We start from the raw sequence: 24,227 nt of genomic DNA on the forward strand, positions 1-24,227 counted from the left end.
TCTGTTGTGGTTTCCTTGGCTTCCACATCCCGGGCTCTGCATTGCAAAACACAGCTGCCCTGGCATCTCATGATCGGGTGGGAGGGAGGCAGAGGGAGGGGGTATAAAACCAGCCACCAACACTGAGCCCTTGAGAGGCTGAGACACGTTCTCAGTTCCTACCGGAGAGCCTTCCAAGATGAGAAGCTCAGGAGGGTCCCCAGGGCTCCCCATAGGGCCAAGACTTACCCAAACCGGGACCTGTAGGCATTTGCAGTTCCCCTGGGCTGCATCAGAGATGCCCTGTGACCCGCAGCCCTGCCCGGAGCCAGGAGTAGGGAGGGGGAAGTTGTCCGTGGCCGTCATAACACGATGCTGCTCTCTACTAAATACCAGATGCTGTTTGTTTCATAAGATTGTTAATCCTGAGTCTTGACCATGAGCTGTGCTGCTCAGGGGCCACTCCCTGCACATGCTCTCCGATGATTGGCAGGCTTGTTCCATTCCAGAGATGTTTATCTGGCAGATGAAGTAGATCTTTTCCCCCTTGAGGTGGGTCCTCATTCACTCGTGAAGTCCACGCTGATGGGGGATGCCAACGGGCAGGTGCTGCACACGGTGCCGCAAAATGAAAGGGCTGCTGGAACGTGTATTTTGGGTCATTCTTGCTTCAGAGTTTGGGGTAAAGAAATGGGCCTGTCTGTAGCAATGCACCCTTGTGAAGTCCGCTGATGGAGGACACCACCGGGCAGGTGCTGCGGGCGGTGCTGCAAAATGAAAGGGCTCCTGAAACGTGTATTTTGAGTCATTCTTGCTTCAGAGGTTGGGAAGGTAAAGAAATGGGCCTGTCTGTAGCAATGCACCCTCTTCTGCAGACTCCACGGCAGCCTCGTCCCTGCTAGAGAAAAAGGAAGATCATTAGGCCAATCACAGGTTCATCACTCTTGAGCGGCAGACTGGCAGTGGTGCAAATTAACTTTGTCCTTAGTGAACTGAGCAGGAAAAACACAAATTGCTGAATCCAGTGGGAAATGCCTGGGGAAGCACTATCCTTGCCCTCTGGCCTGAGGGTCATTTGGAGTTAGGTACCCAGCTCTGAAGGTTACAGGCTCAGCATGACTGGTTGATGGTCAGTTAATAAAATGTGTGGGATTCGTGAATGAATGAAGAAATGAAACATTGTTGGTGTCTACATCAGAAAGCCTTGGGGTGTCCTAGCCATAGTCTCAAGGCTGCCTTTCACCAGTCATGCAGCCTCAGTTTCCCCATTCATGAGGTGGACACACGTGAACTTGCTGTTTCTCAGCTGTGGGAGCTGTGTGACTCCAGCTGGTGTGTGTGAGGTCTTCTGTGGTTGGGTGGAGGGATGTCATGATGCATTGCACCCACAGATCTATTTGCTTCTATTAAATTGTTCCGTGCAGGAAAAGTGCCATCAGTACTGGCCCGACCAAGGCTGCTGGACCTATGGAAACATCCGGGTGTGCGTGGAGGACTGCGTGGTTTTGGTCGACTACACCATCCGGAAGTTCTGTATACAGCCAGTAAGCGTCTCTAGTTGCTGACCTTCCAGAAAGATCATTCTCAGCATGATGCCCAGTGTTAACACCCTTCTGTATTTACGAAGTGCTTTGCTCCCACCCCGGCACTGTCGCGGCCCTGGCTCAGAGGGTGCAGTGGCCAGGCCGTGCTGGGCAGACGTGCAAGTGGGCCAAGACACCAGAGGCCGGTGCACAAGGGTCTGCAGGCAGTGCTGGGGGCTCCTAATTCCCAGCGACTCCTCTGGACCTCTCCAGGAAGAAGAGCAGTCATTGGAGGGGTCTGGGGTCCTCCTCAGTAGCACAGTGACATTTCACACACTGGAACTGGGGGGCGGGGTTTTTTCTAACACGTTTCGAATTATGTCTGAAATGTCCTCGTTATTTCCCACACTTGGATCCTGCTAGTTCCACTACCCCAAAGGGTTTAAGAGAGAGATCAGTAAAAATATCTGTATACAAAGCAGATGAAATCAAGATGTAGAAGAAAGTTTAAAACCATAGAGAAAAGGCAGAAGACCATTTTGTCAGGATTTAAAGATAGAGTGATTGGCATAATTAGGTCACAAAATAAGTGTCTAAGATTCCAAGAAACCACAGCAAAAAAGGAAAAGGATGAGCTGATCATTCTCATTCTATCCCTGCTCACATCTCTCCCAGAAATGTGCACACAGGCATGCACATGCACACACGTACACACAAACTCCCACACACGGGCACACATATGTACACATGCACACACACCCACACACAGGCACACATATGCACACATGCACACCCATACACAGGCATGCACATGCACACATGCACACATACCCACACACAGGTATGCACATGCACACACATACACCCACACACACAGAATTGTACACATGCACACAGTCACACACAATCACATGTACACACATACACCCCACACACATGCACACATTCACACAAGTGCACACACACCCACACACATCACACATGCACACGTGCACACATGCACACACATTCACACATGTACACACATTCACCAACACACATTTTCACACGCACACACGTGCACACATGCACTCACACACATACGTGCACACAGCTGCACATATGCACACATTCACACGTGCACACACAGACACCCACACACATACACGCACATTCACACAAATTCACACACACACATACATCCACCCATGTTCACACAAGCACACATGCACACATTCACACATGTGCACACACACACATACATGCACATGAGTGCACACATGCATGCACATTCACACACATGCACGTAAACATGCATACATGTGTACACACACATTCACACGTGTGCACATGCATAAACCTACACACATGCACACGTGCACACATACACATGCATATGTGCACACACATGCACACGTATCTACTTCCAAATACACTGTGTATCACCTTCCGTGATCTAGGCGAGAGAATTAAACTCATGGTCTCTGGGTCCGAAAGCTGAGACAGCCTCTGAGGGCAAGTCTGGGAGTCTCCAGAGAGCAGGCCGACTGCATTGTCTGTCCTCCCAAATGTAAGACAGATTTGCACGAGGAAGGATGTGCTGTTGGTGATTACTCAGCACCACAGGCATGGGGTGGGACTGTCCAGGTGAAATGGACCATGACCGCCCACTTGCACGGGGGTCTGTGAGCACGCAGACCAGCTTTGGGGATGAGTCTGGCTGCTTGGGCCCTCCCTGACCTGGGCATGGACGGTTGCTTCGGGCCCTGCCCTGTGGCCCCAAAACCAGCACGTGTTCCGAGTTGGCAGGGGTGAGGGCCAGGCTGTCTCGCTCAGGCAGGCCCCCTGTACATGGGCCCCTCCCCCATGCAGCCCCAGCACAGGGGAGCCCACCGCATCCTCAGAATGAGATGCTGGGGAAGTCGGGGGGGGGATTGTTGTACCCACTCTCATCTCCCCATGTCCCCCGCAGCAGCTCCCCGACGGCTGCAAAGCTCCCAGGCTGGTCTCACAGCTGCACTTCACCAGCTGGCCCGACTTCGGAGTGCCTTTTACCCCCATTGGGATGCTGAAGTTCCTCAAGAAAGTAAAGACGCTCAACCCCGTGCACGCTGGACCCATCGTGGTCCACTGTAGGTACGCTGGGGGGCCACGGGGCGGGACCCTCAAGGGCAGGCCACAGTGGGAGGACTCACCCTCATATGGGCAATGCCAGGGGACCAATATCAGGGTGGGCAGAGGTTTGGGCAGGGCTGATGTGAACACAAATGTCAGTGACTGAGCGAGGCCCCAAGAACCCTACAGGAGAACGCTCAGAGAGCTCCCTCTTCATCCCAGCCGATAAAACCCACCAAAGCCAAGGGGCTCCGGTTGATGGTGGGAATGGAGTTCTGGGCGGTTCTTCTTGGCCGCCCTCACCTCTTCCTGGGAATCCCAAGTCACCTCTGGGAACCACGATGGAAACCAGGGAAACTAGGCTTCTGCAGGAAGCCCCCCAGCAACGCACAAGTCCTTATGGAAGAGCACACCACGACTCGGACTGGCCCCCACAGCAGAGTCCTCCAGACCACGCTGTCCTGGAGACCAGGGTCCGAGGACCAGGCTGCCCTTGGCCAGCTGCCACTTCATCCTCGGTTTCCTCGCCTGTGATAGGAAGGACAGCCTTGGAGGCCTGTGACTTGCATCTGGGTGGGCTTTGCACAACACGAAAAATTACTCAAATGTACAGCCAGGGCCACGCCACAGCCCCCTGTTCACAGAGAGCCCCACTTGTTCCTGGCAGTGATTGGCCTCACCAGGGTATCACTTTGATTAGATACTAAGTGTCCAGCTGTTACAGACAGATTCATCCTGAGTATCACAGCACTGCCAGGGACAAAAGCCACCTGCACGCAGTGATGCAGGCGCCCTGCACCTGTCATGCAGCTGTTCAGGAGAAGCTGTCCAGGAACCCTGGCAGAATGGGCTTTCCCCAAGTCTGAGCAACACTCCCTTGCTGGTGCCAAGCAGAGGCTGGACCCCACCCCACCCCCCCTCCAGTGTAGCCCATACTGGGAGGAATCTGCAGGCTCAGAGAACAGTAATCTGACAGATGCCGCCCCATTTAATGCCCCGAGTCAGGGGACGTGGTTTGCCCGGTTTGACAGAGGGGGAGGCTGGATCCCAGAGCTGTTGCATAGTTGATCTGAGGTCCCCTCTGCTCCCAAGGGGGCAGATCTAGGATGCCAATCACACATATAAGAAGAAGACACTGTTTAGTAAATGAGAAAAATTCTCCGCACAGCCTAATCCGGGGCTTACTGCACCAGCTGTTAATGTGCCTCTGAGTAGAGTGTTCGTGGTTATCAGAGGATCGGCCTGAGATCACTTTACTGAGACCGCAGCTCCCTCTGGTGGCCTCGCTATGGCTTTGCTCCTAATTAACCAAAACAAAAAAGTTGCATCGAGTGACCTGGGTGCGCAGGCATCTTGGGACCTGTCATTTACTTTGGGAGGAGTGTGACTCACGACGCAGCATCTTTCTCTTTCCCCAAAGCGCGGGCGTGGGCCGGACGGGCACCTTCATTGTGATCGATGCCATGATGGCCATGATGCACGCGGAGCAGAAGGTGGATGTGTTTGAATTTGTGTCTCGAATCCGTAATCAGCGCCCTCAGATGGTTCAAACGGATGTGAGTCATGCCTTCCTCTTGCCTTGGTCTAGCCTCCCAAAGCAAACCCAGATGCCTTGGCCACACAGGCGTACAGGGCCCTGGGTCTGATGGGCACGTGGCAACCAGCCTGGGTCTGGTCTGGCTTCCCTCCCCATAGCTTTCCCTGCCCATGCGTAGGACCTTGGGGACTCCCTCATCCTCATCTTTCCCTTGTATCCTCATGGGAGATGGGGCAATCCTACTCCCCCAAATGGCTCATGTACACAGTACCTGGCATGCTCACCAATGTGAGGCTCTGCTGCTACCGTTCTCCTTACTCAAGGGCATAAGTGGTCATTATCCGTGGCCGGTACTCTGCCTCTTGCCCCACACCTCCTTGTGTTGGCAAAAAGAGAAAAAGAAGAGAGCCGCCCCCTTTGGTCTGCCAAGCTCCACGCGGGCCAAGGCTGCAGGGCAGCGTTGAGGATGTGGTCACCCCGGCCTCTCTGCAGATGCAGTACACGTTCATCTACCAAGCCTTACTCGAGTACTACCTCTATGGAGACACAGAGCTGGACGTGTCCTCCCTGGAGAAGCACCTGCAGACCGTGCATGGCACCACCACCCACTTCGACAAGATCGGGCTGGAGGAGGAGTTCAGGGTGAGTATGGCTGACCCTCCTTTCCATTCTGGTGTAAGCAGCCAAGGACACGGAGAAAACAGGTGACCATTTAAAGGAAGCCTCTTTCAATCACTTTCCCTCTTAACTGACCCTCAGAAAAAGCAGGGGCAATATCCGAGCCGTGATTTCCGAGGGAAGACGGATCAGGTGGCTTTCAGAGCTTCACAGCAGCCCTGCCGGGCACACGTTTCTATTTCCCAGTGCTAAGGAGGCTTCCTGGGGTGGAGAGCAATGTTTCCTTTGAGCAGGTGCCCTTGCCAGCAGCGCTAGTCCTCGACTGAGCAATGTGCTCAGGAGTGTCAGAGGTTTAACTGTGTCATTATGTCCTTCTCTGCTGCAGAAATTGACAAATGTCCGGATCATGAAGGAGAACATGAGGACGGGCAACTTGCCGGCAAACATGAAGAAGGCCAGGGTCATCCAGATCATCCCGTGTAAGGCACCCGTGGCATGGCTGGGGCGGGACTGGGGTCGGGCTGGTGCCAGAGGCTTTTATCCCGGAGGAGCCATTCGCCACTTACCCTGTGCACCAGGGTCAACAGCAGGGTGCGGACAGGCGCGGTAGCTCACACCTGTAATCCCAGCACTTTGGGAGGCCGAGGCGGGCGGATCACGAGGTCAGGAGATGGAGACCATCCTGGCTAACACAGTGAAACCCCGTCTCTACTAAAAATACAAAAAATTAGCCGGACGTGGTGGCGGGTGCCTGTAGTCCCAGCTACTCGAGAGGCTGAGACAGGAGAACGGCGTGAACCCGGGAGGCAGAGCTTGCAATGAGCCGAGATCCGGCCACTGCACTCTGGCCTGGGCAACAAAGCAAGACTCCATCTCAAAAAAAAAAAAAAAAAGCAGGGTGTCGTCTGGCCCCAGGCTAAGGGCTCCTGTGTGCTGTGTCAGGTGTCAGGTAGAAAAGACACCCGTGAAGCACCAGCTGACCCAAACAGTCCTGCTCTGGTCTCAGGCAAGCCGCTTAGGACATGAGCTTGCAAGTGCGGGAGGGCAGCCGGGGCTGGATTGCAGGCGAGGGTTTCACAGAAGCTGGAGATTTGCTGCAGGCACGACTTGGTGCCTTAGGATTCCTTGTCTCATTCTTTATCTCCCCAAGCCTGGGCAGAGGCCCACCTCCCCCTTACACAGAGGGGCCTGAGCCACCTGGCCAAGGCCATGCAAGCGAACTCAGCTGAGACCATCTAGGAAAAGGCTGTGGCCTTGAGGAGGACAAGAAATGGGCCCAGGGTGGAGTCAGGACACTGGTCTGCCGCCCAGGTCATGGGAGAGGGAAGGGGGGCCTGGCAGGTGCAGGAGGAGAGGAGGCAAAGCTGGCAAGAAGACAGGGCCACACATAGTGGGCAGCGGGAGAGTCAGGAGGCTCACCAAGTGGGAAAAAGAGAAACCTGAGAAACCAGGCCCGAAAACAGACTCCACAGGGATCTGAGGAACTAGAGGGAGGTGGGAGATGCTCCGTTTGGGAGGAGGGTGTGTCTCATTATAGACGTCTTCTCGATGGAGTCACAGCTCAACAAATGTCACCTAGAGACAGCTGTGAGCAGGCCTGCTGCAGCAGAGTCTCCCCAAGCACTGTAGGCGAGTAGAGCTCCCAGGGGCCCTGCCATCTTCAGACTCTGGCCCCTGGTCTTCTGGAGCCCCGGTGTCCTGCTGGCCACCCTAGGTTGCTTGCTTAGCCACATTCCATCTACTCCTTCAGTGCAATATTTTTAGTGCTTGTATTTTGGTATGTATTATATCGATTCCTGAAAAATGAAAATGATAATTGGGTTGTTTTCAGGGTTTTCCTTCAAAAAGAAAAATACCCCTGAGCCACTTTGATTATCCTCTTTCATAATGTAAACTTTCCCAAGAGTTGGCTTTACCTAGTGATTTTATTGATCGGCTCTATATTTTGCAAGCTTGTAGCAACGGATTAAAGTTACCAAGGTGGGACCCTTTTTGTAATAACTAAAGGAAGATACTGCTTTGCAGATGACTTCAACCGAGTGATCCTTTCCATGAAAAGGGGTCAAGAATACACAGACTACATCAACGCATCCTTCATAGATGTAAGTATGCTGGCCTGGGTTGTGTTTATGCAGATGTTGCCTTCACACATGACCACACAGACTTGATGAGCTTGTTTTCACAATGAGAAAGAATTGACATGTTTCCAGAAACTCAACCATTTTTGTTAGCAGAATTACTTTCTTAAAAGAAAAAAAAAAAAAGTGGCAAGGCACGATGGCTCACGCCTGTAATCCCAACACTTTGGGAAGCTGAGGCAGGCAGATCACTTGGGGTCAGGAGTTTGAAACCAGCCTGGCCAATCTGACAAAACCTGTCTCTACTAAAAATACAAAAATTAGCTGGGCATGGTGGCAGGTGCCTGTAATCCCAGCTACTCAGGAAGCTGAGGCAGGAGAATTACTTGAATCCAGGAGGCTGAGGTTGCAGTGAGCCGAGATCGTGCCACTGTACTCCAGCCTGGGCAACAGAGCGAGACTCCTTCTCAAAAAAAAAAGTGGACTTTGGAAATGGAAGGACATAGACTCGCTGCTAAGTAATTGGCTCTTTTTTCATTCTGCTTTGAATATATAGTTATTTTTCTTTTACATATCTGTTACATACCAGTTATATATCCATTGCCTCTGTGCTCTTTCTCTTGTGTGATTTCTACAATGTGTACTCACACGGACAATACAATTATGTGTTCAGGGCCCACAGACAGAGGCTGTCTTCATGCACAGCGGAGTTCACAGAAGAAGGGCAAAAGGGGGAATTGCAGCCAAGTGTATGTTAATATTGCCATTTTCAGATGAGAAAATTGTGCCAGAATCCAGGGGACTCCACGCTGATCTAGCTGAAACACACAGACACATGTCAGAATCTAAGCCACCAGGTGCTGTTCAGATGGCCGCAGGCGACTACCAGTTCATAATACCCATTTGTTGATGACCTCAGGGGCTGATGGTGACGGTTATGGTTTCAGATAAGCGAGCCTCTTGACCTGCTTGTCAGGTGTGTGCCTGAGTGCTCGTGCCAGCTGGGGTCTGGTGCCAACCATGGAAGATGGGAGAGTTTTCCTCATTAGGCCTTAGGCTGTCCTAAACTTAGGGAGCGGGTAATGGAGCCAGGATGGAAGGAAGCTGGACGTTAACCTCTGCGCCTCCATTTGAAGGGCTACCGGCAGAAGGACTATTTCATCGCCACCCAGGGGCCACTGGCACACACGGTTGAGGACTTCTGGAGGATGATCTGGGAATGGAAATCCCACACGATCGTGATGCTGACGGAGGTGCAGGAGAGAGAGCAGGTGAGGGGTGCCGCCGTCGCCGTTCATTACAAATGTCCCACCCACCTTCAGTGCAAACACATGGGTGAGACCAAGCCAGGACCACTAGGGAGAGAGAGAGGTTGGAAATGAAAAAGGTTTCATTTCACCCTTTCCCTTTTTGGGAGTGAGGTTTAACCATAGCTACCCGTTGCCCTTTATTCTTAGCCTACATGTTATTTAGCCTGCCCTGAAATGTTGCCATTTGGTATTGGCCAAGATTATAACCCGTTGAAGAAAAAGACATTTATTGGCTTTTTTCAAGACACGAAGACATAGGCACTGATATGTGTGCCTAATGGATATTGTCCTAGTAAATTGAATGAGTTAACTCTTCCTTCTTACAGAGATCCACCCCTGGCCGCCTTGTATTGCATTTATTTACTAACATAATAAACACTCGTGAACTCACCACCCAACAGTAAACCCAAGGTTTTACCAACAATGTACATCTATCTGGGTGTTCCCCCAAGACATACTCACTGCTGTGTATTTGTGTTTTTATTCCTTTGCTCTAAAAAGGAACAGCTCTACTGTCATATAATTCACCTATAATTCGTGCAATTCATCTTTTTAAAGGGTGCAGTTCAGTGAATTGTAGTATATTCACAAAGTTGTACAACCATCACCACGATCTAATTTGAGATCATTTTCATCAACCCAAAAGGAAACCTTGTGCCATTAGCAGTCACTCCTCATTCCTTCCTTTCCCTAGCCCCTGGCAACCACTAATCTGCTTCCTGACTATGGGTTTGTCTGTTCTGGACATTATTATAAGTGGAATCATACAGTATGTGGTCTTTTGTGATTGGCTTCTTTCACGGAGCATCATGCTTTCAAGGTTCATCCATGTTGTAGCATGAATCAGTAAATCATTCTTTTTTATTGACAAGCAGTATTCCCTTGTGTGGCTATACTACATTCTGTGTATCCAGTCATCAGCTGATGGACATTTAGGTTGTTTCCACTTTGGAGCTATTATAAATAACACTGCTTGGCTGGGTGCGGTGGCTCACACCTGTAATTCCAACCCTTTGGGAGGCCTAGGTGGGCAGATTACGTGAGGTCAGGAGTTCGTGACCAGCCTGGCCAACATGGCAAAACCCTGTCTCTACTAAAAATACAAAAAGTAGCTGGGTGTGGTGGCAGGAACCTGCAATCCCAGCTTCTTGGGAGGCTGAGGCAGGGAGAGTCGCTTGAACCTGGGAGGCAGAGGTTGCATTGAGCTGAGATCACCCCATTGCACTCCAGCCTACGTGACAGAACGAGACTCCATCTCAAAAAAAAAAAAAAAAAAAAAAATGCTGCTTGAACATTCAGGTGGTAGTTTTTGTATGGACATGCTTTTTCATTTCCCTTGGGTATATACCTAGGAGTGTATATACTAGGAGTGGAATTGCTAGGTCATCTCATAACTCTATGTCATAAACTTACTGTTTAACATTTTTGAGGACCTGCCAGGCTGTTTTCCACAGTAGCTGCCCCATTTTCCATTCCCACCAGCAATACATAAGGTTCTAATTTCTCCACATCCTCACCAACATTGTGATTGTCTTTTTGATTAAAGCCATCCTAGTGGATATGTTCTTTGCTTTTTAAAAACAATTTTAAAATCACATCTATTTATGCCTACAGAGACTGTTGTTGAGTTTGACTTGTGTTTGAACTTTATATAAAGAGCATCATTACAGCATGTTGTCTTCTGAGACTTGCTTCTTCCACTCAAACCTGTGCTTCTGATATTGTTCTGTGTTGATGCTTATGCTGCGGTTCATTCGTCATCATTATTTCATTATATTCCACCGCACAAACTATGTCCTGCATTAGCTCACGTATTCCTTCTCCTGTCATGGACACTTGAGTTGATTTCATTTCATTGTTTTACAAACAGTGCTACCTGCACATTCTTTTTTTTAAACTTTAAGTTCTGGATACAAGTGCAGAATGTGTAGTTTTGTTACATAGGTATACATGCGCATGGTTGTTTGCTGCACCTGTCAGCCCGTCATCTAGGTTTTCAGCCCTGCATGCATTAGCTATTTGTCCTAAGGCTCTCCCTCCCCTCACCCTCCACCCCACAACTGGCCCCAGTGTGTGTTGTTCCCCTCCCTGTGTCTGTCTGTTCTCCCTACCTGTATATTCTTGTACATGTCTTATGCTGCACTGGGACTAAGATGTATCAAAGAGCCAAAATGCTTCATTGAAGAGTATGTGAAAGTTTGAATTTGCAAGATAATTCCTAATTGCTTTCCAAAGTGGACATCAGCAATGTATAAGAGATATCATTCATCTGCATACCTAGTATGGTATTCTCAAGGTGTCCTAATGATTGTTAATTGAAAATTAACAAAATATTGTTCGTTGTGTAATTATTGTGTAAATATTTTCTTTTTGTGGCTCTGATTTGCATCTTTCTGATTCCTACAAGGTCAACCCCATCACTTCATATATTTGTGGATGACATATTTCCTCTTGTGTCAAATGCCTGTTCCTGCTTTTCACTGATTTTTCTATGGGGTTATTTGTCCTTTCTTATTGATTTATAGGAGCTCTTTACATAATCTTGATACTAATTCTTTACTGGTTTTATATATTGCAAACATCTTATTGCAATCTGTGGCCTGTCTTTTCACTCTTTTAATGATGTTTGTTGATGAAGAAAAGTGAATTTTACTGTAATCCAATGTTTCAAATTGTTCCATCATGATTGGTTAGCTGTTTGGGCTCTTGTCTAGTAATCCTTGTGTATCTCAAAGTGAAATGATGTTTCTTCTTCCAAGACTTTCACAGTTTTGTTTTTCACCTTAAACCTTAATCCATCTGGGCTTATTTTTATTAAGGTTCAAGGCCACTACACGTGGAAGTGCAGGGTGTACACTGCTCAGTTCTAGGAAGAGCTGGGGACACTCACATCAGCCCTGGTAGAGTATGAGTCAGGGATCCAATTTCATTTTCCCCAGGTAGAAAACCAATTTATCCAGCCCCATTTATTAAAGAATCTCTCCTTTCTGCCATATGTTAAGGTTTCATATATATGTGTGTCTGTTTCTAGACTCTGTTCTGTTCCCTGGGTCAACAAGCATTAAAAGGCATTTATATTCATATTCATATTTTTTTTTGGTCAGATGAAATACATTAACTGGTTTGAGAATAATTCTGCATTATAAACTCAAAATCGCCAGCAGCAAATTATTTATTATAAGACTTACATTTTTATTTTATCCCCTAAGGATAAATGCTACCAGTATTGGCCAACCGAGGGCTCAGTTACTCATGGAGAAATAACGATAGAGATAAAGAATGATACCCTTTCAGAAGCCATCAGTATACGAGACTTCCTGGTCACTTTCAATCAGGTATTGTTGAACTAGCTCTTTAAACCCTTGTGAATTTAGTGAACCACACCCTCCCTCCTGGTTCTGCTTGTCATTGAACCAGAATGTGGCCCTGCACCTGTCCTTTTCCTTCACATAGTCCCATCGGCTGTGAATGGCCAATGGGTTTCAGAGACAGTGGCAGGCCTCCTGTACAATTCTCATCTCCCTGGCTGCCTACCTCCCATTTATCTCTCAGGAGAATCACATTAGCCATTAGTTGGGGGAGGAGGAACAAAGGGGACTAATGAAGCCACAGGGGCCTCTCTGGGGCTCTCCTCCAGGTGCCTTCTCAGAGCCACCCAATTGTCCCCATTTCCACTGGGTCCTTGGTTCTGCTCACCCTCTCTCCTTGGCGAAGAATGAGGACTCGGGGTCAGCCATGGGTAGGATGACTCACTTGTGCACAAGACTTGATGCTGAGCTCCAAACGGTCAGTACCACAAAATGCACCTGCACTGTCTCCTCCATGCCAGCCACAGAGCCACCCCGGCCGCCAGACTCAGATGCTGTTCCTTTGAGCTTTGAAGGGAAAGGCTGGACCCTACCTTCTTGAGAAAGTGATTCCCTTCTCTCCAGCAGAGCTGCCGAGGATCCCGTAGGGGTTGGGCGGTCCTCGAAGGGCTCCAGGGGATGTGCTCTGGGCGGCTTGCTCCACCTCGCAGAAGGAAGCACGGCCAACCACTTGCCTTCTTCTTTAGGGCAAGCAGTTTTCAGCCTTCTCCTTCAGGCTGCCTCGGTGGGGACGCTGGCAGCACAGAAGGCTCAGGGAGGGCTCCCAGCCTTGGCCACTCCGTGAGAGGGCAGGTGGGGCTGGGGCCTGTTCCCCAGCAAGCAGGCAGCGCTGAGACCCCCTCTCCTCCCTGCAGCCCCAGGCCCGCCAGGAGGAGCAGGTCCGAGTAGTGCGCCAGTTTCACTTCCACGGCTGGCCTGAGATCGGGATTCCCGCCGAGGGCAAAGGCATGATCGACCTCATCGCAGCCGTGCAGAAGCAGCAGCAGCAGACGGGCAACCACCCCATCACCGTGCACTGCAGGTGAGCCCCCAGCCCGAAGCCCCCCAGGTGGGGTGGACACAGGCTGCATGTCCCCAGTACCCGCAGCTGGGGGCAGCAGAGCCTTGTCGCTGCCCCGGCCATGGTATTCCCTAGAGTCTCCTCTCTACCTCTCCTTACACACACGCACACACGGCTTCACTTAAGTACATACATGTCATCGTATCATACATAAGATGCATACATGTCATCTTAACATACATGCAGAATGCACTTCGGAGGGAGGAGTTGGGAAACCACTCAAACACACATTTCCATGTGCTTTTGAAGTCATCAAAAATTGCCAGGCAGAGCTCGGAGGAGCACACTCCCGGACTTCAAGTTCCTGGGCAGGTTTTGAGAGACTGCCTGGCTGGGCTGCTGTGCCTACACCCGCCCTCTCCCGTTGGCTGGGATTCCTGGCCATATGAGGAGTCCCAGCTGGGACTGTAGCCACGCTGGTCCTGTAGCCTCAGCCTGGCTCCCAAGTCAGGCCCAAAGGCAGAGGGACACCCGGGGCACGTGGGACACCACTTAATCCGCAGATGAAGGCGTGAAACACAGCATTCCCGAGGGCAGATGCACAAATCTGGCCAAGCCCACGGGCCGCCCACTCGCCTGCCTTCTGTGCCTCTGTGGTTCTGATCCTGCTGTACACTTCTGCTGGCAGGGACCTTGACACCTGGCAAGGTTCTTCCAAGCAGGAGCTTGGGGTGTTCTATCCTTAGGTGGTGCTAATGTGCTCCTAAAACTGCAGTTCCATTTCTTGTCTCATACCAGTGGTGCCCACCCTTTGTGACTGCCTTTCACCCCCACCCACTGTCCCACCCCTTATAGCTGGCAGAGCTCTCTCCCTGCCTGGACCTCGCCGGGGTGCGCTCCTGGCCTGGCCAGTAGGTGGAGCACACACCTCGGTTTTTGGTTTTCCTGGCGCCTTCCAAGTAGTCATTTAGGATAAACTCGAAATGAGTTCCATGGGGCACAAGAGATGCAGAGGTGAACAAGATCCCACCTGTGGGAAGGCAGATGTGGGACTGATCATTGCGGCAGGTCAGAGGCCTTGGAATAAGCCCACGCGTGAGATTATGGAGCATGGAGGGCAGCCAGGCATCTCCGGAAGACCTGCTGGAAGAGGCCGGTCCACCCCACCTCCTCCAGCCCAGTACACCCGGGCTCTCCTACCAGGGCCTGGGCTCTGCTCTTGTGGGGTTTGTCAGCAAATGACCATGGTAAATGGAGGTGACTCAAATCGGCCTTGCTGGGAAGTGTCAGTTGACTGTTTCTGCTTGTGAATGTCCTTAAACTGCCCCTCCCTTTCAGCATCACCGACACCCCCAGCACAGTAAGGAGGGGGTATGCCAGGATTACCTCCTCCCTAGACCTGAGCTGGGAGGGTTTGCATTTCTGACAAGTTCCCAGGTGCCAAGCATGCTGCTGGTCCAGGGACCACACTTTGAGAACCATTGCTCTACACAAGGAAGAGGGGAAATGGTGACACTTGCTTAAAAACTTGTCACTGGTCCTGACTCATTTTATAAAATATTGGTCTACTGTAATTAGGGAGGTGTTTTAGGAATTTTACGTTTGCTAAATCTTGCTCAGAAGCTAAGCTACATACAAATGATCTAAAAAAAATTCAGTCAAACTGAGATCATTTTCAGCGATTGTTGCTTCAGTGCTGATATGCAGGGGTTGGTTGTCAGCTCTCTGTTTCTCATCCCCAAGTGCAAGTCGGATGATCTGCATTAAGCACTTTTTCTCTGCAGTGCCGGAGCTGGGCGAACAGGTACATTCATAGCTCTCAGCAACATTTTGGAGCGAGTAAAAGCCGAGGGACTTTTAGATGTATTTCAAGCTGTGAAGAGTTTACGACTTCAGAGACCACATATGGTGCAAACCCTGGTAAGAATCTGAATAAGGATGTTACCAGAAGAGTGGAGAATTATTTCATGTTGTATTTGATACATGTTTCATTAAAGGACCTTAAGTACATGGGGGAGGTGGGAAGGTAAAATTCCCAGGGAAAAGGGCCAGCTGCAATGTTTCGCAGTAAACCTCTGCAGAGCCCTCCTTCCTTGGGTTCTCTAACTTGGGTGTCTTCTGGGCAAGACCCAGGAGGAGGGGCCTGTCCACCAGTTTCAATGTCTGAGACCACTTGGAGAGACGCACTGAGGATAGGAGCTTTCGTGTCAAAGTGAACCATTCTGCGAGATTCCTATGTGCACTGAAAAACATACTCTTATCAAGTTCAGAAGCAGCACTGAAATTTAAAATCCTGGTACCTCTCATTTCAATGTTATACTCGTCCATGTGGCTTATTTTCCCTGCCTGGGTCTCACTCAACCTCAGATACTGTCCAGGGGCTGCAGGAATCCCTCTAATGTATGAATACTTTTCCCCGTACATTCGCTTTCATTTCAAGGACTCCTGCTTTCTGGTTTTCAGAAGCGATTCCTCCTCACCAAATACGACTATAGTTCCTGCCACTCACCCAGCGAGTACAATTTTAAAGCCTTGTACAACGCATCCTTTTCCCCAAAGCTTCCCACTTCAGACTTGTCCTCCCTGCCTGCTCACTCTCCACGCTAACAATCCTGGCTCACCCAAGCCCCTGTGCATAGAGAGGAGGGAAGGAGGCCCTTCCACACCCGCCTCACAGCAAAGCACAGCGGGAGTGAGGACACCTGAGCTGAGGGCGGGTCTGTCCATCCACACCCCGATTGGGCTAGAGCGCAGTTCTCCACCCTGACTGCACAGGAGACCCACCTGGGCACGTTTACCATCTTCCATTGCCCAAGCCGCCCTCAAACCAATTAGGTGGAATCTCTGGGGGTGGGATCCCTATATTGAAAGACACCCCCTACAATGTGGTCTCAAAATGAATACAGGTTTGAGAGCCAGTGGACTAGAAAGCTGGATGCCTCCTGGGTCCCTCTCCCTCCTAAGTCTCTGCCGTCTGTGCCGGGATGGATACCTGGGTGGCTGAAAAAGATGGGAGAAGCAAGGCACCTAGGGCTCTCCTGCTGGTCCCGGAGCCCTGGCCCCAGCACTGCCAGTCCTTGAGGGCTCTGGGAAGAGGCTGGAGGCCTGATTCATGCCTCCTGGAGGTCATGCCTGCCTCTGATAGTCCACGCTGCAGAAATACACAAACTACAACAGTTTTGCAAGTGGACAAAGTGACAGACCATGCCCAAGAGAGGTTTTAAATCAAAATAACAATAGTAATAAACACTTAACAGGAGTCCCGGTGCAGTGGCTCACGCCCATAATCCCAGAACTTTGGGAGGCCGAGGAGGGCGGATCACTTGATCTCAGAGTTCGAGACCAGCCTGGGCAACATGGTGAAACCCTGTCTGTACTAAACATACAAAAATTAGCTGGGCATGGTGGCACATGCATGTAACTCCAGCTACTTAGGAGGCTGAGGCAGGAGAACTGCTTGAGCCAGGGTGGTAGAGGTTGCAGTGAGCCAAGATCGTGCCACTGCACTCCAGCCTGGGCAGCAGAGTGAGACTCCATCTCAAAAAAAATAAAAAAAATAAATTAATTAAATAAAAAAGACTTAACAAGAACCCCTCAAAAAGAAATCCAGTTTTGAAACTATGAGCCAGACTCTCTGGTTTCTTTCCTGTTGTTAATTTTATGCAGGATTCCCCAGGCAGTGCAAGTGGCTTTCGTCCTGCCTGCCCAGCCACCTCAGTATGAAAGAGACAGCAGGTGTCCCTGCAGAGATTCGGCTTCCACTGTCCTCCAGATTCACAGCTGGACTCCCTCGGGGCTCTGTGAACTTGGACAAGCTCCTTCCACTTTCTGGGCTTCAGTTCCTTTCTGTGGAAAATAGGGGTGATGGTGTGTTAGAATGGTTAGGTGGTGTGTTAGAATCACTGTGTGAAATTTGCTTTAAGTACATCAGGGGCTCTACTAGTGCCTGGCCTCTGGGACGTGCCCAACGACCTGTAGCAAAGACCATTTCTCTAAGCAGCAGTATACAGCGTTTCCCTAGTCTTTTTGGGGACTCACAGCTCTCATTAATCTGCCTGGTCTGGTCAATATATTCTATTTTCGAGACCATCTAGCCTCCAGGTGTCCTCCCGTCTCAGCTCTGCTCTTCCTGACCCCAGCTTGCCCCTCCATGCTCCCTGACTGGGAAGCTGCCCTCAGATGTTGTGTGGCTGTCACCCGTGCTCTCTTGCCTGGTAACAGCTTGACAGAGCACTTTGCAACCTGACTTTTAGAGTCAGGGTCTAGTCCAATGCCCAGCCCATGGTGAGGGCTCCAGAGCAAGTGGTGAATCAGCAAACGAATGAGGGAGAAGTGAGTCACTAAATAACCGTCAGGTGTTGGGCGCAGTGCAACCAGGTGCCTTACAGACGTCTTTCTCATTTCATCTTCACCAGCTGCTTGCCCTTGTGCCTGCTTCTGTTCACAAGGAGTGTTCTGCAGGCACCTCCAGTTAGGACGGTTGAGAAGCCTGCCCAAGATTTTCAAGTATTAAGTGTCAGAATGAGATTCAAACTCTATCTGACTCCAGAAGGGAAGGGCTTAACTAGTACTCTATGCTGCCAGACCTCACATTTGGCAGGGATATTTTGGCAAAAAAAACACAGGCGCAAAAACATCTTTGAATAAAGAGATGATGGCTGACATGCAGGTTGATTTAGCCCTGCAGATGGGCACAGTGGCCCCAGAACCAGTTTCCAATTGCTGAGCACTCAGGGAAGACTTGCTTCCAGCATCCTAGGTAGGCTTTGGTTGGAACTGACATTCCAAAGGCCACAAGTACATCTGTTTTCCTGGAGTCTGTGGCTTGACCAGAAATGTCTGTCTGTGACCTGAGGTGTGGCTTGTATCATCCCAGCACACTCCAAAGTACACTTCGTCCATCACTGGCCCCAGTCACTTGTACTCAAGACAACATGGGATGGTCAGCAGTTAGCTGCTGTGTTTGCTATGAAAACAGAGTAATTAGTGATCATCTCCATTTCCATCCCAGACTGAGCCAGCTTTGATATTCAGTCGATGTTGTTTTAAGTTGATATTCGGTTGATGTTGCTTTAAGTTGGAAAAGTCGATGTTGCTTTAAGCTGTTTGCCTCTTTAAAGAGAGCCTGTATATTTATTGAGAATTCCTTCTAGGAATTCAATTCCTTTTCCTTCTGAAGGCTGGGTGATCAGCTGCGTGTCTTAGGAGCCAGAAGCGAGGACCCTACAATCTGGTCTTGGCTCCTCCAACAACTTCATGCAAATTTAGGAGCAAAGTTTCAGGCTCACCTTTTCCTTCTCTGGAAAACCCAGCTCCTTCCCATCCTGGCCAGACCGGGACTCAGGAAGGGCTAAGCTAGCTGTTTGGTGTCTTTCCATCCAAAAGCATTTAGATATTTGTTCACCGTGTGCTGAGAAGAGCCCAAGTCGAATGTGTTGGAAAGAAGCAGGGAGGTGCTGAGGACAGCTCTTGGCCTCTCCAGTTTCCCAAGCCCCTATCCCAGCCCCAAGCTCAAATATCTCACCCAGGGGTCTGGGAGGACCAGCCTATATATAAAACAATGTCCTTCTTGTATAGTAAATTTAGGCTTTAAAATAATCTAGATGTGCATTTTATTTAACTTTTATAGATTACTTTCTTACTTTATGAAATTTATCTGGCAATGTTAGTACTCTGATTTTTTTTTTTTTTTTTTTTTTCTCTTTCTCTCTCTTTTTTTGAGACAGGGTCTCACTCTGTTACTTAGGCTGGAGTGCAGAGGTGCAGTGGCACAATCTTGGCTCACCGCAATCTGCCTCCTGGGCTCAAGGAATCCTCCCATCTCGGCTTCCCGAGTAGCTGGGACTACGGGTGTGCACCACTATGCCCAGCTAATTTTTCTATCTTTTTTGATAGAGATGGGGTTTCACCATGTTGCCCAGGCTGGTCTGAAACTCCTGGGCTCAAGTGATCCTCCTGCCTCAGGCTCTGAAAGTGCTAATATTACAGACGTTGAGTCATTGCACCTGGCCTGGTTCTTTTTTTTTTTTCAATTCAAAAATAGTTGTTTTCCAGTTTCAATGTGAAAGCTACAGACATTTTACTCAGTCCATTAAATACACTAACTTGAAATGTTAATATACTAACTGACACATTCGATGTAGGAACATAGCTTTATTTGGAATTCTGTATGTGCCTAAAAACCAATTATGATGTGCATAAAGGTATATGGTATTTTAATGAATAGTCACACTTATTGATGTCTTGTTTTTGACTATCTCTCCTGATTAAATCAAATATATTTTTGGGAATAACATTTTAATGTGTCCTTGTTTGTCTTTTCAGGAACAGTATGAATTCTGCTACAAAGTGGTACAAGATTTTATTGATATATTTTCTGATTATGCTAATTTCAAATGAAGATTCCTGCCTTAAAATATTTTTTAATTTAATGGTCAGTATATTTTGTAAAAATCATGTTAATTTATTTCATAGTTGACATTAATATCTTCCCTAATTTCTTTGTATATATTTTGTTATGCCTTAAAGGCCACCTGCTATAAAGTTGTTAAATCTTAAATATGCTTTTTAAAAATTGGAATAATGTATTAAGGTCAAATAATATCTCATAAAATATATATTTCTGCTAATATTAGTAAATATATTAATTTTTCATTAGATTCATATGGTTTAATTTCACACATTCAACACCTTTAAATGTTGTAATCTTAATATGCGAAGTGTGCCCCCGCAAGATACTAAACACAAAGCTCATATTAAGAAAACAGTTGAGGACTCAGAAGTCAGTTAAAAATGCACTTTCCTAACACTGATTTCACAACCCCGAACAGCAGCATTTTTGGAAGGCAACCTGTTCGTGATGATACAATGTAAATGGGGACTTCTGTAAAGTTCTCAGTTCCGGCCCATGTGGTTTATCTTTACATTTTAAAGATGAAAAAATCTTTACAACCTGAATCCAGGTCTAAAACACACTAGAGTAGCCGGCGACTATAAGTAATATTTAAAAATGCTGTGTCTACACCATCAAGACTGTGTCTACACCATCTTGGCTGGATGAGAAGAGATGTAAATGCCGGGTGGTCCCATGGACCCGTGGCCTTGGGTACAACAAAACCAGCCATCAGAGTTGCACCCCGAAGCACCACCTGCTGTCCGGCTGCCTGTCTGGCCCAGACAACCCTCAGAAAATCAAACCAGCTGCCTCTCCCATTCTCCCCTCCCATTCTGCCACAGCAGCCTGTGCTGCTCCAGTGCTATGCCTGGAGGCTCAACACGAAATGTCCCATCCAAACGTTCAGATGAACTGAGCATCTTACACACGTAATACAGACGAGCACACATTGGGATAGAAACAGTAGAATAACCACAGGCAATTAAACTTTAAATTTTCTGAGCAACATTTTGGTATTTAAACATTTCTTGTAAAAAGCTAAGATTGTTTGTAAGAAAAGAATCCCTAAAATCTAGATTTATACCATTTTTTTAAAGTCCCACCTTTCACTGTTTAATAAAAGAAAAAGAGAAATCCTTAATCTAAAAGCTAAATTATTTTTGAATGGAAATACTACTGAGACCATTGACCCTGGATAACAGTAACGATCCCATTGCCAGATAAGATTGGCTGATGGGGGAAAAAAAAAGAATGGGTGTGAATGTACCAACATTGAATTTTATAGCAGTTATCTTTCTATGGCCATTAGGTACCTAGCAGATGAGCACAATATAAACAAAGAGATATCTGGCCTACCTTACTACTAAAAGCATTTAACACGTGCATTTTTGGTACGTTTTTTGTTTCCTAAAAGCTATATAAAGGCCTTATTTGACATTTTCACTGATAACTGATCGCACCCTCGTGTTGCAGTGTTCGTCCCTATTCATTGATGGTGTGTGCAAATGCAACCCAGGACACATTATTGTTCCATAATAGGCTCACAGGGAATCAAGCTTCTCGCCCACTCCATGGCTCCGAGCCCCATCCAAGGGCAAGACTTGGTGCCCAGCTGGAAGGACGAAAGCGCACTTCGTGACCGCCATCCTCACCAGCTGCACGCCCGGGCTGCACACTGCTGAATGTGCTCTTCTCTCCTTCTCTGTACAATGATTCAGCATCGCGGTGGAAGAGGAAAATGGAGCTTTTTGAGGTTCACCAGGTCCCTTTTGTTTTCATCGTTAAAATTCCAAACCCAAAGCCTTTTTTTGACTGAAGGAGAAGAGAGGGAAGTAAGTTTCTGTTCAGCACCTGAACCTAGAAACAGAGCCAGCTTGCTACAATGAAGGTGACATTTCTCTGGTCATTTATTTGAGTTTGAAGTCAAAGTAGAGGGGCACAGGCTTTGGTTCATGTCTAGGAGCCCTCTGTCAGAATCCTTGAAGCCCTTTAATGGTCTAACCGGCATCTCTTGTATCAAGAAGTACCTTTAAGGTAGACCTTTTCAGGGTGCCCTCAGGAAAGGGCCCTGCTCACGTTTTATCTGTCCCCTTAGACCAACCCCAGGTGTCCGCTGCAGGGGTTCTGCCTGTTCCCAAACCTTTTCCATTCCAGGAACAAAGGAGAAGCCACTTTCCCCGGGACAAAGGACTCTCCCTTCCGCTGTCCGGGGCAGCATTCCCCTTTAGAGGGGAAGTCATTACAGTCTCATGGCCTCTACCAAGGTCCCAGTTCACACAATCTCCTGGGCCTTAGGGCAACTCACACTGGGGGAATCAACCCCTGGGGGACTCAGTATCTTCTCCGTGCAACCTGGAAAGTTCATCTCTTCTTTCCTTCGGTCAAAGAAAGTCCATTGTACATAACAAAACAGCCCCGAACAGCCCAGTGCCGACACCGTTGTTCCTTTCACATTTTCCTTTGTTGCATGCAGTTGGGTTCAAATGCCAAATAGTGATTAGAAGACGACCATTCTGATCTGTGTGTGATCTGGTCACTGTGTGACTGCCTTTATGGTTTCTCTCCATGTGCTATACGAGTGAAGAATGCATACCGGTGTTTCAAAAGGTATTTTTACGTGTTTTTAAACACTTTTTAAAATGAGCCTGACACCTGTGTTTCAGCATTTGGAGACATACCCATGTTATTCTTTTAAGTGTATGATTACGGATACTTTTTCGTTTGTTTGTTTAACCAAGTTGTGTTTAATTTATGTGCAATCTTTATAATATATGTATGTTATTACAGTTTCAACTATCATATTTTCTTTGATTACATTTATAATTTGATCTTGCTCTGATTATAATGCCAGTGAATGTTGCTGAATTCTTTGTATATGCAAATTGCAAGATTTAAACCATTCTGATGCAAGGATAAACCTTTACTTTGACTACCAGCCTGTGTCTTTTCCTTCAGATCTCTTACTTTTATTCCTGTGCAAAAAAAAAAAAATTGCCTGCTATAAGATGGAGTTTGCTGTTGTGGGCCCTTTTGTTACTGGTTTCTCCCTATGAGTCTGTGGGTCCCAATGTCCCATCCTAGACAAGCAGCGTCCACTCTGCTGTGGATGTGGTCTTGGCCCTTCCCCTGGGGTAAGCAGACCTGAACATATGAAGGTGCAGGCACAGCTGGACACAGTGGGGAGGGGCAGAGGGATCCAAGGAAAAGGAAGTATGGAAGAGGCATAAAGAAAGTCACCAACTGGGCATTCACCAGGGGCCAATGAACCAAATAGAACTGCCTGAGACCAGTGCCTCAGAAGGAGCTGAGGTCTGCAAAAGTGCACTTGCCAGACCAGCCTCAAAAGCAGCTCCTATCAACAGAAACACACAGATAGGACACTGAGTGCTGAGGGACCTCAGGAGAGACAGGCAGGTTGCCAATGGCACCGATGAGTGTGTGTGTCTCAGCAAGCCACTCAGAGGAGCATTACTGAGAGCACACTGGGAACTCCACTCTGCAGAGATGCTCCAGGGGTCTCCCTGCATCTCATGCATGAAGGAGCAGGATGCTGGAGCGCTGACCCACAGCTCTCATCCACCAGGTGAAAGGTTGGTTCCAGGGCTGCCAGCTCCCTGGCACATGCATGCCCCATTTGTGGGCCTACTGTTGCCAAAATCAGAGGATCGCCCAGGGACAGTGACACACAACGTCCAGGCATCTGCTGTGGTCACCAAGCTCCCAAGCTTGGCCTCTAATGGCTTGCATATTGGGCGTGGCAGCTGTGTGTCAGTGAGGAGCAATGTTCATCCCAGGGGGGCCTTGGGCCATCTGCTGGGTTGCTGGGAGGGCAGCTCCAGGGCTCAAGACAGCCATGCCCCAGCCAGATCTCACACTGCCACCACCACTTCAGTGCCCACAGCTGGTCTCCCACTTGGCCCAGGGTCTAACAGAGCCAACTGCCTCTTGTCTCAAAGGATGGGGCAATACCAGCAATATAGGGAGACATGTTTGTTACAAACATTCAAATCAAACAAATACACCAAGAGCATTTAGCCCGTTTCCTGACTCCTCTCCCCATCTCATTCCATTGATAACTTTGGAGTACATCTCCAGACAACACTCTGCAATTTAAATCTGTATAGTTCCAGAAACATATACATTGTTTGCTTTTATGAACAACAGTCAAACTCCTGGTATATCATCAAATCCAGGACTGCCATTGTCAAAATCACTTTATGTTCTGCTAAGAAAGCAAGAATACTGCCATTTATTCCTGTAAGATCCCACCAATTTTGTGATAATCCTGATGTTAAGGAGGTTAATATGTGAAAGCACTGTATGTTA

At 48.4% G+C, this 24,227-nt stretch overlaps 1 protein-coding gene across 7 annotated transcripts in view; it reads left to right on the forward strand.

The window, feature by feature from the left end:
• The window catches only part of PTPRE (protein tyrosine phosphatase, receptor type E), a 180,599-nt gene extending 157,763 nt beyond the window's left edge, over nt 1-22,836 (forward strand). For 6 of the 7 annotated variants that reach the window (XM_025397040.1, XM_025397038.1, XM_025397039.1 and 3 more), the window contains 11 exons: nt 1,404-1,523; nt 3,454-3,617; nt 5,017-5,152; nt 5,626-5,775; nt 6,137-6,230; nt 7,777-7,853; nt 8,966-9,100; nt 12,349-12,474; nt 13,362-13,528; nt 15,292-15,427; nt 19,832-22,836. In XM_025397040.1, the coding sequence (XP_025252825.1) occupies nt 1,404-1,523; nt 3,454-3,617; nt 5,017-5,152; nt 5,626-5,775; nt 6,137-6,230; nt 7,777-7,853; nt 8,966-9,100; nt 12,349-12,474; nt 13,362-13,528; nt 15,292-15,427; nt 19,832-19,906 (1,380 nt within the window). In that variant the 3' untranslated portion in view covers nt 19,907-22,836. The remainder of the gene's footprint in view (nt 1-1,403; nt 1,524-3,453; nt 3,618-5,016; nt 5,153-5,625; nt 5,776-6,136; nt 6,231-7,776; nt 7,854-8,965; nt 9,101-12,348; nt 12,475-13,361; nt 13,529-15,291; nt 15,428-19,831) is intronic. The other variant, XM_025397042.1, reaches the window with a different exon arrangement.
• Nucleotides 22,837-24,227: the final 1,391 nt, after the last annotated feature.

This window comes from Theropithecus gelada, chromosome 9 (genome assembly GCF_003255815.1).
Source record: "Theropithecus gelada isolate Dixy chromosome 9, Tgel_1.0, whole genome shotgun sequence".
NCBI classification, from domain to species: domain Eukaryota; kingdom Metazoa; phylum Chordata; class Mammalia; order Primates; family Cercopithecidae; genus Theropithecus; species Theropithecus gelada.